This window comes from Poecilia latipinna, unplaced genomic scaffold (genome assembly GCF_001443285.1).
Source record: "Poecilia latipinna isolate Pla-1442-1.1 unplaced genomic scaffold, P_latipinna-1.0 Scaffold526, whole genome shotgun sequence".
Classification (NCBI taxonomy): domain Eukaryota; kingdom Metazoa; phylum Chordata; class Actinopteri; order Cyprinodontiformes; family Poeciliidae; genus Poecilia; species Poecilia latipinna.
Window position 1 is genome coordinate 280,133 of NW_015113142.1, and position 13,909 is coordinate 294,041.

At 41.9% G+C, this 13,909-nt stretch overlaps 2 protein-coding genes and 1 long non-coding RNA gene across 8 annotated transcripts in view; 2 read left to right on the forward strand and 1 right to left on the reverse strand.

The window, feature by feature from the left end:
- clcn1b (chloride channel, voltage-sensitive 1b) overlaps positions 1-1,871 on the forward strand; it is a 39,212-nt gene extending 37,341 nt beyond the window's left edge. For all 3 annotated transcript variants that reach the window (XM_015040779.1, XM_015040778.1, XM_015040780.1), the window contains exons 22-23: positions 322-408; positions 821-1,871. In XM_015040779.1, coding sequence (XP_014896265.1) covers positions 322-408; positions 821-1,303 — 570 coding nt within the window. In that variant the 3' untranslated portion in view covers positions 1,304-1,871. The remainder of the gene's footprint in view (positions 1-321; positions 409-820) is intronic.
- Positions 1,872-5,570: 3,699 nt separating this feature from the next.
- fam131bb (family with sequence similarity 131 member Bb) overlaps positions 5,571-13,909 on the reverse strand; it is a 28,889-nt gene continuing 20,550 nt past the window's right edge. For all 4 annotated transcript variants that reach the window (XM_015040786.1, XM_015040784.1, XM_015040785.1 and 1 more), the window contains 5 exons: positions 11,811-12,035; positions 11,513-11,653; positions 9,960-10,261; positions 8,443-8,706; positions 5,571-7,038 (listed from right to left, as the gene is read on the reverse strand). In XM_015040786.1, the coding sequence (XP_014896272.1) occupies positions 6,811-7,038; positions 8,443-8,706; positions 9,960-10,261; positions 11,513-11,653; positions 11,811-12,035 (1,160 nt within the window). In that variant the 3' untranslated portion in view covers positions 5,571-6,810. The remainder of the gene's footprint in view (positions 7,039-8,442; positions 8,707-9,959; positions 10,262-11,512; positions 11,654-11,810; positions 12,036-13,909) is intronic.
- On the forward strand, positions 10,268-11,230 carry LOC106952588 (uncharacterized). The gene is made up of 2 exons (XR_001426017.1): positions 10,268-10,367; positions 10,545-11,230. It is a non-coding gene; the product is annotated as an uncharacterized LOC106952588 (long non-coding RNA).

Genomic DNA, 13,909 nt, shown 5'->3' on the forward strand with positions numbered 1-13,909 from the left:
TCTATAAGAAATATGAAACAAATTGTTAACAAAACCGAAAGTTTGGTACCAAAGGTGGAGATGATATGGGGAGTGCATGCCTCTTTTTTTCCTGACGGTTTTGTGAAGGTGGGGGAAAGTGAAGGAAGGCTTTTTGTACCACAGGCTGTTCACTGAAAACGCTGTCAGGAGAACGCTAAATGAACTTAATGCTGTCATATGATGTGTTTTACCTGTAAACAAATTGTTTAGCAGTTCAGTCACGCAGGGCCAAAACTGTCACTGCGCATCTTATTTATCACTAACTGGGTCGTGTGTGTCCTCCTCCCTGTCGTTACTCAGACACACACTTTGTTCTCCCTGCTGGGTCTCAGTCACGCCTACGTCACCAGCATCGGGAAGCTGGTGGGAGTCGTGGCACTCAAAGAGGTAAAGTCACTCCGCTTTGCTTATCCGCATCGTTCTTTTGTCGCCTTTCGTGGTCGTGTGGCATCGGAGTGAGCTCTGATGATTTGTGGGCAGCTGTGGAGCCTCATGCTTTACAAGTACATTTCAGTGAGTGAGAATATGATCAGAAAGGTAGTTTATTTGAGTAATTTAGTTTAAAGGGGATCTATTGTGCAAAATTCATATTGTGCATGTTTTTATTTTTCCATTTTCACTTCTAATCTCCTGTGTATGGCATATGACTTTCACTTTTTGAATCAAGTTACTGAAATACATAAAAATCTCACCCCTCATCTGTTCAGATGCTCACTTTCCTGATCACATATTTTCACTGTTGCCTCCCGATTCTTCTCCGTGGGGATTCAAACTCTTTTACTTTTCCCTCATCTTACAGCTGCAGAAGGCCATAGAGGGCTCGACTCGCAGCGGCGTGCGGCTTCGTCCCCCTCTGGCCAGCTTCAGAGACGCCAGCAGGAAAACCAAGAAGCATCAGCCTCCCTCGTCCTCCGCCGCTTCCTCACCCACGCGGGACAGAGACCTGTGGGGAGAGGGGAGCCGAAGAGAGAGCGAGATGCTGAGGAGGGAGTCCAGGGACAATTCCCGGGGAAAGACTCCATCTCTTAGAGGAGCTCCCGGGTCTGAAGCGGTCCCCTCGCCTCCCGGCAGCGCGGGGAGCAGCAGCGGGAGCAGCAGCGGGAGCTCCGCCAAGGCGAGAGGAGCAGAAGGAGTGTCTCAGGAGGCTGCGTCCCCTTCAACTTCCTCCTCCTCATCCTCCCCGTCGCCTCCCGTGTCCCCCGTGTCGCATACGAGCCCAGTCCTCACACTGTCCTCCCTGCAGGAGGAGAGGGAGAGCGAGGAGTCGGATGAACAATTGTAAGAGAGCCAGGGAGGAAATGTGGAGAAGGAACTTTACTTTTTTTTTGTGTGATTTCACTCCTTCTCGTCAGAGACAGAACAGTCTGAACGGAGGAGTCGAGCTTCCTGCAGCCCTTAACGACTCTCAGCCACCGGGACGAACTGGTTTACACGAACCCGTCTTGAAACATTTAGTCCTGGATAGTTTTTATTTTGTTCTATTTTCACAGAAATCTCACTTTTTCACTTCTGAGTCTCAGGTGTCTTCCTGTTTCCTTTGAACTGCAAACAGCTACAAATCACAGATGTTTCGCCTCCGTCCAAATCCGAGGTGGATGGAGATGAATCCGTTCAGTTCATTATGTACATGTGAGCTATACTGACAGCTATGAACTGTGCAATAATGAATTGATTAAAAACTGATTTAATTTGGCCAAATGGTCAAAGAGATCATGCATTTAAAGTTAATTGATTTTTTTAAAAGCACATTTAATAAGCTAAAATAAATTCACCTTATATGTTAAATATTCAAATCATTGTTACAAGTTTCTAATTTGTAAAAAAAATGAATAAATTCTTATATTGTCTATTAACTAATTTGAGTTATTTAGAGCTGAGTTGGTGCGCTGCAAATTGCAAATATTTAGTGACATTTCTTCTGCTGTCCACCGTTGTTTATTACCTACTTTTCTAAAAAGAAAAAAAAAAATCTACTCCTGAAAATAACATGAAGATTTCTAAGCCATGATGGTTGCTGCTGTGGATGGAGAAGAAGACGCAAATGACGTTGGTTCTCTGAATTCAAATTGCCGCATTTTGTCACCCCCGAGAGAGCCTGTGTGCGCTCTCAGAGCATGCAGATGGGATTGTGGAGCCAAATGGGGCGTGGCTTATTAACCGTCCTCAGGCAAAATAATTATTCTCCAACCTCCTCGTATCATTATCTGAATCTGCAATGGCGTCTCACTCTTACAGCTCACTCTGCGTCTGTGACTGATGACCTCCTGACGAGGATCCAGGGGTGTAAAATATGTGGGCTCACCTCAACACCCTCAATCTGTGGCAGGAGCTTTCAGTTTGCCATTAGATGTAAAGAACATATGCAGACAAAAAGAGAATTATCTTAACGGGGTCACATTCATGTTTCACCCTTCCATCCCATAGAGGTTACACTTTAGGTAGGTAAACTTAGGTAGGTAAACTTCAACCCTCGATTCACTGCCCCCTACTGGAATATTTCAGAACAAATCATAAAAATTAAATGAGGCTTTAGCCGTCTGAACGGTTTCTGTTCATAAGTGCCATCTTGCCACCTCAGTTCGTTACAGGAAATGTGCGGTTAGCATTAGGGAAACATGACATTACTAAATATCACAAAACCGATTATGATTAACCCAAACTACACTCTCTTTACAACTGTCCTTCAGCTTTAGATGCACAAGAGCTTGGACAGGAAACCTTCACCTCTATTAAGTTTTCAACAACAAAAAAGCAAAACAAACAAAAAGTGAGTCTGAAAAGTTCTACCTCTGGTAGCCTAGAGCTAAAGCGAGCTTGGTTACATTTTATGTAACTCTATGTAAACTCATTAACCAACTTGATGGACCTCCAGCAGTCAATGAGGTAAGTAAATACCACCACATCACTTCCAGCTTTCGAGTGTATAAACAGTTCTGTGTTGTGAAGGTCAACAATGTGTTTCAGGCGCCGAGTCCTCTGTGAGCTTCAGCAAATAAGCAGTTTATCCCAACGGAGGGCATTTGTTGTTTATATTCTCCTGGCACACAATTCCTGATAAGGACCGGGAGAGGAGGGCTTTTGGAGAAGCACAGATTACACTGCTGCCTATTGCTTGTCGGCTTCTCTTCTGGTGTGTCTGTCAGTCACAAATAAGACGCGGAGAGACAGAAAACAGATAAACAACAGAAATGTGTTAAAGCTCAAGAGGATACAGGAAACCCCTGAGATTGTAATTATTTACAGCCTGTGAAAAGAGACCCACACATATCCACAAAGAAAAAAGACAATTTGTTTGGTCTGTTTATTTGCTCTTTCTCCACCAGGAGGAAAATAAAAGGAGACGGGTAGAAGAGCCGGAGAAGGTGAAGGAGGCTGCGTCGTGCAGGGGGAGAGAAAGAGAGAGCCGTGGACAGAAGAGGGAGGGGAAACCACATGGAAGAGCCAACCTGTGAGAACCGTCCTACAAGCATGCATAGGTGTGTTATCAGTCACACTGCCTCGTTTAAGACAAATCCAGTTTTATGCAGACGTTTTACAGAAGCCATCAGATTTTATACAGCGTTTTTTTTTTTTTGTTGTTGTTTTTTTTAATACAGCCGTTCTCGCCACACAACTCCAAATTTTATGCATCGAGGGCTTCAAAACCCTCTTGGACTGATGTGAAAAGTTTATTGTTCCAGGCAGTGAATTTTTCCGGAAAGACAGCGGACATTTTTTTTTTTCTTTTTAACTGTACACAGACATACGCACGGATACAAGTATACAGAACGGACAGAGAGGAAGAGAGTGAGAAAGGCAGAAGGTCGGAGGCAGATATTTGACCATCCTGCCTGCAGAAAAGTTACTGAAACTCCTCGGAGACGGCAGTGGCAATTACACGAAAACAGGAGGAAACCAAATGAAGTTAAAGACATGATTGGTAAACCTTTAACATCCACAGAAGTATATTTGGTTTCATGTTATCTCTTCATTCATTCATCGAGATCAACAAAGGTTTTTTTTTTTTTATTAAAAAAAAGGGGAAAAAAACAAGAAAACTCAAAGAGAATCAGTGTCTTCCTCTATGAAATATCTGTTTTTAAAAGCAAACAGTCGAGCCCAAATACGCTGTGAGGCTTTCGTCTCAAACAAAAGCATCAACCTTTCAACTTTATTATGTCTTAAACTAAAAGAAAAAAAGATACTGCTCCTAAATGAGTTATCTACATGAAGTAACAGCCTCTGTACAGCATCAAGGTGTTTCTCCCTACCAAGTAATTGTTCAATAAATAAATTAATGTGCGTCACAGCGTAAAAGACGTTCTGTTAATGGGTTTGAGTTCTCTAAAGACGTTCTTGCAGCTTTTCAAACTAGGTTTCAGTCTACGAGGCCTTGCAAAAGTATTCGGCACCCATGTCAGTGTGGGTTTTCTTTTTATTTTATGGGATAAATAAACTCAAACTAGTGCATGGTTGAACATGATGCACTTAAAAGCGTGGCATGCAATGCTTTGTAGAACCATTTTTTGCTTCAATTGCAGCACCAAATTTTTCAGGATTTCCAGCTTAGCGAATCTAAAGACAGAACGTAAGTGTAGCAACTGCTTGCTGCGCCTTTCAGCTTCCAGTATGTTCAAAGTTTGTGAAATTCATTTTCTGTTTTTGTTCCACATCACTAATTGTGCACTAGTTAGTGTTGATCTTTGACATAAGACCCCACTAAAACACACGAAAGTGGTGTAAACTGTGAAAAACGTCAAGGGTCATAAATAGTTTTGCAAGGCAGTGTTCAGTTATTTCACGTTAGGAGCTGCCAACCTATCGGTCTCAAAACCAGAACAAAACACGTCTGTGTTACAGCCCTGACACCTATCCTAACTTATACTGGAAGGGATCTCAACAAGGCAGTAGAAAAATAAATATTGTCCCTCGACATTGCATAAAGAAGCACTCAATAAATAAATTCATTCAAGTCAATAAACTCCAGATTTTGTCGTCAAAGTGTCTTGCACAGTCCTCAAAGTGAGAGAAGGTGTTCCCCAGACGGTAAAAAGACGCGAGCAGAGAGTTCGCCGCCGCTGTTCGGCTCCCACTCCTGCTGGGAAAACGTACACTCTTTCTTAATTGCAAAACAAAAAAAAACAAAATCACTGAAAGAAAATAAAATAAAAAAACAAAAATTCTCCTCACACATCACTACCACACTCCCAGGCAGCTGCTTCACAGTAGTAACGATGAACAGGAAGACACCAGTCTCGTTTCACCTCCAGTCTTCAGTCCTGTTACCTGATTGAGCTCAACCAACTGGTTTCCAGTCTGATCGATTGCTCGGTCCATTTCATGTTTAATTGTGCAGCAGTAAACAAAACCAACAAAACAAAAACAGAGCAAGCTTTCAGCGCAGTCCCCCCCAAAAAATAAATTGGGACCCGAGAGGCGTAGAAAAATAAAGAAATCATACTGCAAAAGAACAGCCGTGACTGTGACTGAGAGGCAATTACTACATACTGTATTTACATCTTAACGACAGAGCTGGACTGGTCTTTTCTGTGTCTTTTTTTTTCTTTTCATTTGGAAGGCAAGTGTTTCCTCTGCCTATTGCTGGTTACAATTTAGATATTCCCGTGTCCGTGTGTACGGAGTGGCTCTGAGTGACCAGGAGGCGACCCTCCCACCCCCCGCAGTCGTCCAGTACATTCAGAATAGTGGTCAACATCCTCTGTGTGTCAGGATCTGTGTGAAAAACAAAGCAGCTGAGTGTTCCTGCATCGTGAAGCGGCTCGGGTGGTTTTGGTTTGTCAGAGCGGGGAACGAGCCAACAGTCCAAAGGCAAACTCTGATCTGCTGGATTGCTTTAGTGCAAAAAAAAAAAAACATATTTCACAACAAGGAAAAACCCAACTAAAGTCGTGTACGCAGCCGTCTCCGTCGGGGAACTCCCACCTTGGGATTGGAACGGTTCAGTGCAAAGTCTTTTACAGTGCTGTAGAGTTACAGGTACTCTGTGGTACTCTGAAGGACATGCATACAGAGAGACAGAGTAGGAAGCTCGCTATCTTACAGTACAATCCTTATCTGTGCAGGGTTGGGTGTGTGCAGTCAGCAGAGCAGGCTCGCCCCCGGGTTGTGCCACAAAGTCGCAGGAGAATGGATTTCAGACGAGTTAAACTGCATTTCACCGAAATGCTGAGACTCCTCTGTGAAATTGCTCGGGTTGCTTTTTGTTGTATTAGGGTGCACGTGTTTGATCCAAGAGAAAGAAATGAAGAACGCGTTAAGTCAGGGCTGTAAACAGAGCAGCTCTCCTTCAGGAAACCTGTGAGATCTCATCACACATCGCTTGCTGTTCATTTTTTTTTTTTGCTTTATTACAAAAATTGTTCCTCTTATTATGCTAATGTAAGTTAGATTTTTATTTTCATCATAAGACAAAGACAGGTTTGAGTTGTTGGTCTTCAAAGAAAAAGCATGCATGTTTCCATTCCCCTCCTCTTCATCACAGTCTGGTTTCTTTCCCCCCTTTGGAAATGTTCTTCCCCCTCCTCCTCCTCCTCCTCCTCCTCCTCCTCTTCTGCTCTGTTTTAACTCTATTTTTCAAACCTTCGGGGTGTAAGGCTTACAAAGACAGAGGTGTCCTTTGTTGCATGAGCTCCTGTCTGGTTGTGAGTCATTTTAAGGAATTCACCTTTAAAACGAAAAGTTTTTGATACCTGAAAAGGAACGGATTAATAGATATATATTGTTGTATGTTGCTCGTCCCTCGCCGACTCCCAGGTTAGTTTGTGTTCAGGAGTCTAAACCATCAGGAGCTCAGTTGGCGGCCATGGAGGCAGGTGGCCCAGCCTCCTCTTCCTCCTCTTCCTCTTCCTTTTCCTCCAGCGTCTGGATGAGACCAGAGGTGACATCGGAGGCCTTCCGCTCTGTGATTGGCTCAGTTGGCGGTTGCCCTGGACTACTGCCTCCAGAGGCATCTCCCTGCTGCGTGGGCGGAGTCAACATGGCCGACTCCTGGTCCAGGGCCAGCATTATGTCTTCTTCCTGATCGGGACAGAGGCGAAGGAGTCAGCGTGCTCAGACCCAAACCAGCAGCTGTTGTGCCACAGATTATTTGAACAGGTGCAGAGAGAAACCTCACGGTTATTTATTTATTTATTTATTTATTACTTATTTTAAACAATAGAATAAACAAAGTTGAGCTTAACTGTGGAGAGAAAAAAGTAGATTCTTAATTGGATTTTATCTGTACTTTGACTAGGTCATTCTGTCTCTTGAATATGCTTAAACCTAAACCATTTAATTGTCTTTTAAAGCCTCTAATTGATTTTCTTTTAGGATTGTTCTGTATTTAGCTCCAAACATATTCCTGACCAGTTTCATCTTCCCCATTGATGACGAGCACTCCCGCAGCATGATGTTGCCACCACCGTGTTTCACAATGATAACGTTTTAGCATGAGAATCTAAAGGTTGCATCTTGGTCACATGAACTGGACATCTGAAGCATTCTGAGTGTGAGATGTTGTTTTATAACTCAGCCATGGTTTAACAATGTTTTTAGTCTCCATGATGCTGTTTGTTCACTATAGTTCTTGAAGAAGCATCCAAAGCCTTCACAGAACGGCTTGAGGGCAATTTTCTTTCTGATTAAATTAGCTCAAACTTTCATTTTTTACATTTTTAGTCTGAGATTGCAGTAGCGTGATCAAAATAATATCATTTTAAGTAGTTTTTAATGAAATTGGCTGGTATTACGTCTAAAAAAAACCATACTGCAACAATTCACAATCTATTCAAACAATGTACTGAACTGATCATCCTAAAAAATTATTCTAGGAAGCTATTTTTAAGTACATCGTTTTAAAAACCCCTGCTGGGACAAGAGGAACAAATGTTACTGGAAATGAAATTATCTAGAGAAAAATTTTAACCATTTTGTCAAATTAATTAAAAAAAACCCCAGCATGACTAAGAATGATATTGGAGTGGTTTAATCTTTAAAAGAAGAAATGGGCAGCAGCAGTTCAGTGCACCCCAGATTAAAACAGTGAAATTAAAAATTTATAAATATGATTTATGGATGTAAAATAGAAAAAAATGCTATGAACTTGAGGCCTGTGGGTGAAAACAGAAAACCCCTGCAAGTTGTGAACAAACTAATCAACCTTCTCACCCTCAGCATTCAAATTTGCTCTTTCTGCAGTTGTTACATCTAAGCGCATAAAATAATAGGTGAGCAATTAGTGCTTAACCTTGATCACTGGCAAATATTTCAACTGCGAATTCCTAGAATATTGTAATGAAGTGATTAGATTAACTAATTAAGCTGAACTCAGAGTTAATTGGATAAACCCTCCGTGTGGTCGCTCCCAGCCTCGGCTCAGACAAAGTCAGCCTTCGATTCCTGAGGAGAAAATCGTGCAGAAAAGCCACATTTTGTCCTCACCTTGAACTGCTCCTCCTCCTGCTGCTCCAGCAGCGGGGAGTGCTCGGTTCCCACCACCTCCTCCCCCGCCGGCACACACAGGCCCGCCTCCACCACCGCCGCTACGCCCATGTAGCCTCCGGCCTCCGCCTGATAGGCCTCCATCTGCCCCGTGTTCCACAGATCAACCAGCGGCGGGTGGACCTGGTGAACCAGGCTGTGGATGGTGCTGTTGGGTGTTGCCTGCAGAGAGTGGTTGGCACTGTGCAGCCGGTGCTCCAGAGCCTGGAAACACACAAGATGTGATGATGACCAGAAAATTTAATTTAATGTGAGGGAAAGCAAAGGGAATTGGATTAGCTGCTTATTGTCACCTAAAAGAGGAATAAATTCATCAAACTTAGTAAAACGTTTCCATTTACCCGCCTTAAGTTTTTATGTGGCCCTGTAGACTGTGGAAATAGAAACTTCAACATTATAGTTGTGGGCTTAAATATTATTTTTGTCAATCAAATCAACAGTTTTACTTGTATATTCATATGTTAGAGTTGAGACTAATACAGCTCTGGAGAAACAATGAAGAGAGCACTTTACTGAACCTCATTGAAAACCTCCTACTTATCCCACCAAATATTGATTTCTGAACTCTTCCTGAGTTAAAACATTAATATTGTTGTCTCTAAACAAATATGAACTTGTTTTCTTTGCATTTCTTTGCTGCATCTTTTTCATTATTTTGACCATTTCTCATTTTCTGCAAATAAATCCTACATTTTTGCTTGGAATTTCAGAGACATGTCGTCAGTAGTTCATAAAATAAAAGAATGATGTTCATTTTACTCAAAGATGAAGAGTAAAAGCAGGGAAGTGATCATTTTGCAGTGCTCTGTTAATTTTTTCCAGAGCTGTATCTAACTGATGATCGTCAAATCTTCTCATCCAACCCGACTGAGGTTGAATTTTAAAAAAAGAGCACAGCTAATGGAGATAAACCTGAAAATACCGACAGCAAAAGGTGGCTCTGTGAAGTTTTATCTCAGGAGGGCCAAACATAAAAGCACAAATTATTTTTGTTTTAAAACCATTTTTTTTTCCCACTCTTCAACTATGTATCACTTTGTGTCAGATAATCGGATAAAAGTTTATATCCTATGGTTGCAACATCACAAGTTGTGCAAAAGTTCATTGGATTTGAATACATTTGCAATGTACTGAATCTGTTCAAAATAACTCCCAGTGTCCTTGAAAAATGTCCCTATTTTGAAGACTGCAGCTCAGCTCTGCAGACATCCTAGTGTCTCCTTTTATTTTCCTAGCTGACTCAACTTGAACATTTTTTAAGATGCGGTCAGATCGGATCATAAAACTGCTAAACTATTTGCACCACTACTTCAATCAGGGCCTGATGCACTCCTTTCATGCGTCATAACCGTGACTTGGACTAAACCCAAGCCACATATAGTCTCTCCCCGGTAAATGTTCCTCCTGGCAGCGCCGTGCGCTCACCGCTGAGAGTCCACCTGCTCTGCATTAATCACCTGTTGTTGTTGATACTGCAGGAGCTGCTGATGCTGGTACTGCTGGATCTGTTGGAGCTGCTGCAGCTGCTGGAGGTTGTACTGCTGCTGCTGCTGCTGCTGCTGCTGGGACAGGAAGTGAGCCGCCGCCTGCCCGTCGTAGCCGTCCGTCCCCATGATGTAGGAACCAGCAGGGGGAGACGCCACGCCCGAAGGGTCGCTGTTGGTCGGTTCCCAGGCGTCGGAGGACGAGAGGCAGTAGTGGCCCTGGGAGACGTACGTGTGAGGCCACACCTCTGCTGAGGACTGGTGTAATATCTGATCTGGAAAGATTTAAAAATGCAGCAGCTGCTACTGGAGCTCCAAGAACAGATGTGAGAAGGAACAAGAACCACATCGTGAGAAGGATGTCTTTAAGTCATGCTGCAGGTTTCTAGTTCCAGCAAAGACTCTTAATTATTGAGATTTACAAACAAGGGTTTGTAAAGATTGAGCAGAAATGCTTCCAAGTGGAGTGATATGACAAAAGCTCCCAGTTGCTACTGAAGCAGTCAGTCAAACTGCAGAATTTGACATAAAACACTTTTTTTGCTCTCATTCTCTCAGGAGAAGATACGTGTTAACGCTGAGGAGTTAAAACAGCAACAGACATGTTTTACAAAAAAAAAAAAAAAAACCCTGAATGATCTGAGGCAAATGCAATAATCCCTCAAGCCTTGGGATGGTTTAAAAACTTTAATCTCAAATTTCACTCATAAATGCATGGCCACAGGGAGAGAAATTTTCAGATAAAAAAACACACTTGGAAGCATTGAAGACTCCACAACCTTATCAGTGATGCAGGGAGAGGTTTAAAATTTGAAGTTTCAAGCAAAATTTTTCTTTTTTTTATGTAAATGTAAAGAAAGTTCTTCTTTCAGCTGCACATTTGAAGATGAATGTCACAGAAAGCTTTGCTGAGAAAGTAAACAACTAAAACCAAACGAAGAATTAACCGAAAGAAAATTTATAGACGTTAAAATACTAATGTTAGTTTAGAAATCACTGAAATACATTAAAGATCTGTTGTTGTTGTTGTTGTATCAACCTTCCAGACCTCTCAGGTTCTGGTTCTGATCTGAAGAACCAGAACCAGAACCAAACATGGTGAAGCAGCATCCAGCTTCCACAAATTAGGAACAAACTTCCTTAAAACTTCAAAACAGCTGAAACCCTGAGTTCCTTTAAATAAAGCCTAAAAACTCACCTCCTTTGATTAGTAAAGTCATTGATCAATTTATTTGACATGTATTTGCTTGATGATTTTGATGATGTCATTATTGCTTCTTTCATAATTAGTGACTGCATGATGCTTTTCTGATGTAAATCACTTTGAACTCTTGTTGCTACAAACTTTATTAGATCAGTTTATTTTCCACACAACAACAACAACAACAAAACCATCATGCAGATATTCACTGCGGTATTTTTATTTTCATTTTTCCGACAGCAGCAGGTCTGAACGTGGTTTTGTGTATCCTGGCAGTTTTACCTCGACCTGCCTGTCCTACCAGCTGCTTTCTGCTGAGTTTTACCTCGACTGGTGATGCTCTCCTGGTTGACCTCGCTCAGGTGAGCCACGCTGCCCTGGTTTGAACCCGACCGCGGGCTCTCCCCGTCCATCGACGACCACGCCAAGAGCGTCGCCTCCGAGATTGCAAACTGTTGCAGGATGCCTGAGGTCAGAGGTCAAAAGAACAGACCCAGGTCAGAATTGAGACATGCATCACATTTAATTGGCTAAATGTTTGCCTAATGAGCGCATAATGCTGCTGATAACAGCTAACAAGCCCGGGACTCTGTCTGCCCTCTGGCTGTGTGCTTGCACCTCACCTGCAGCGAACCGAGCCTCCTTTTCTCCGTCGCTGAGGTCGCTGTAGGCGTCGTTCTCCGCCCGCCGCTCCTTTTCCCGCTCTTGGGTGCTGATGCGGGACTGGGGCAGCCCTCCTGCGCCAACCGTCTGCATGCCCCAGTTCTGCCATTCGATCATGTGAGCAACACGGCCCTGGGCCATCGCTGTGGGCTTGGTTACTCTTTCCTTCATGGTGCGTGTGACTCCTGATGGAGTAGGAAAAAAAAAAAAACATGCAACACAGGAGGAAGAAGCACAGAGAAGGATGATGGTTTGAAGGAAGACAGGAGAGAACATGATGAAGAGATTGGAGGAGATGTAGAGGTGAAAAGATGGATAGACAAAACAACAGGGAAGAAGAGGGAAGAGAGAAATAATAGTTAGGTTATTATCATGTTTATATTTCTGCTGAGAGATGGAAACTGTGATGAGTGAAAGTATCGATGTGCTGCAGGATTGGACTGATAAGCTGCTTTGAAAACGAGACAGATGGCAAGTGGCGAGATTTTTTAATATTACCAGAAGATGAAGTCCAGTGGAAAAATCTTTTGACACTCTGAATTTATTTTCTTTCTAAGAAGTCAGACTTCCTGCCACAGTCTCTATCAGTTTTTTTTGTTTGTTTTTGTTTTTATGAAGGTCTTTTGAAGATGCTCTTTAGTCTTATTTGGGCATTATTCACTCATTTTCAATCAAGCACATGACAGTTTTCAAAAATAAATGTTTAATGGATTTTTTTAGCTATTTATGTCACTATCCTTAGGTGTTACAACTTTTGCTTTCATTTAGGTTCATGTTTTGATCTTTCTTCTTTATTTGTTTAGATCTTGTTTGCTCCTTGTGTTTCTTCATTTATTCTCAGCATTTATGAGATTTATTCCTTAGATTAATGTTTCTTTCTGTTACTGTTTATACCTTTCTCCTGCTTTGCTTATTTCCCCCCTCTCTGCACAGCTGTTGCACATCTCCTAATTTTCCTCTTCCTTTCCTCTTCCCCAGCTGTCCCTACTCACCTGTGATTAGCTCTTTCACTTCTCCACTCCCTAATCAGTGTATTTACAGCTTCCTGTCTGCATTGTTCTCCACTGGTCCTCCCTCTATTTTCCAGTCGTATCTCTGCCTGAGCCTCATTACTTTTTTTAAATTAAATATCTGGAACTTCACCTGATCCCATGAATTGCCAGCGTTTGGATCCTTCCCATTTAAACGCATTATGACAATTTAACTTTGACCTGCGAATCCTTGGGGCATAAAAAGACTATTAAAGCCAAGCAATGAAACTTCAGTCAGTCTTAAAAAGTAGAACTGATTTTAAGTCAAAACTTTAGCCATGTTTTATGAAGTCTGTCGCAAATACAGTGAAAGAGAGACTATATTGGCTGCTGCTGCTGCTGCAAAATACGAGATGCTTTCAGAATAAAACAGACTGCAGTGTCCGGGAAATGAGTTATTCGCAATATTAATTCAGAACATGTAATTTAACTCAGCAGGATGTTTTACTTCATAGGCATAACATTTAGTTTAATGATATGCATAGGAACTTGGTATCTGCAAATATCTTATTCTTAAAGAATTTGCATTTGCATAAAATCCAGATCAGGTTAGGGATCGGGATTCCCAAAGAACTGAAGGATGAAACTTCTCGTAGGATTTTCCTAGTTATGTCTTATTTTTCAAAGATATGAGTTTCATCTGGTGTTAATCTGCTGTAGTTTAGCTGGTCAGGTAAACTGACAGAAAATAGCTGCAAAGAGCAGTAAGAAGGACTGCAAAATATTTTCAAAAAGTCAGGAGCACTGAAAGAAAAAACATCACCAAGACACGTTATCTGTTCACTTGGAAGAGAAAATTACTGATGGTTTCAAACTTTTACATGTTGTTCTAATTAATTGGTTTGTTATTATGGTAATTATACTCTGATCCCAGCACCAAACAAATACAGAACAACTGAACACCTTCAGGCATGAAAATGAATAGATGAGTAAATAAATGGTAGCAGCCTAAGCTGAACTATACCAGAGTACAATAAAAAAAAAAAATTAATATATCAGTCCAATCCTGCTGATCAGATGTGTGCGGG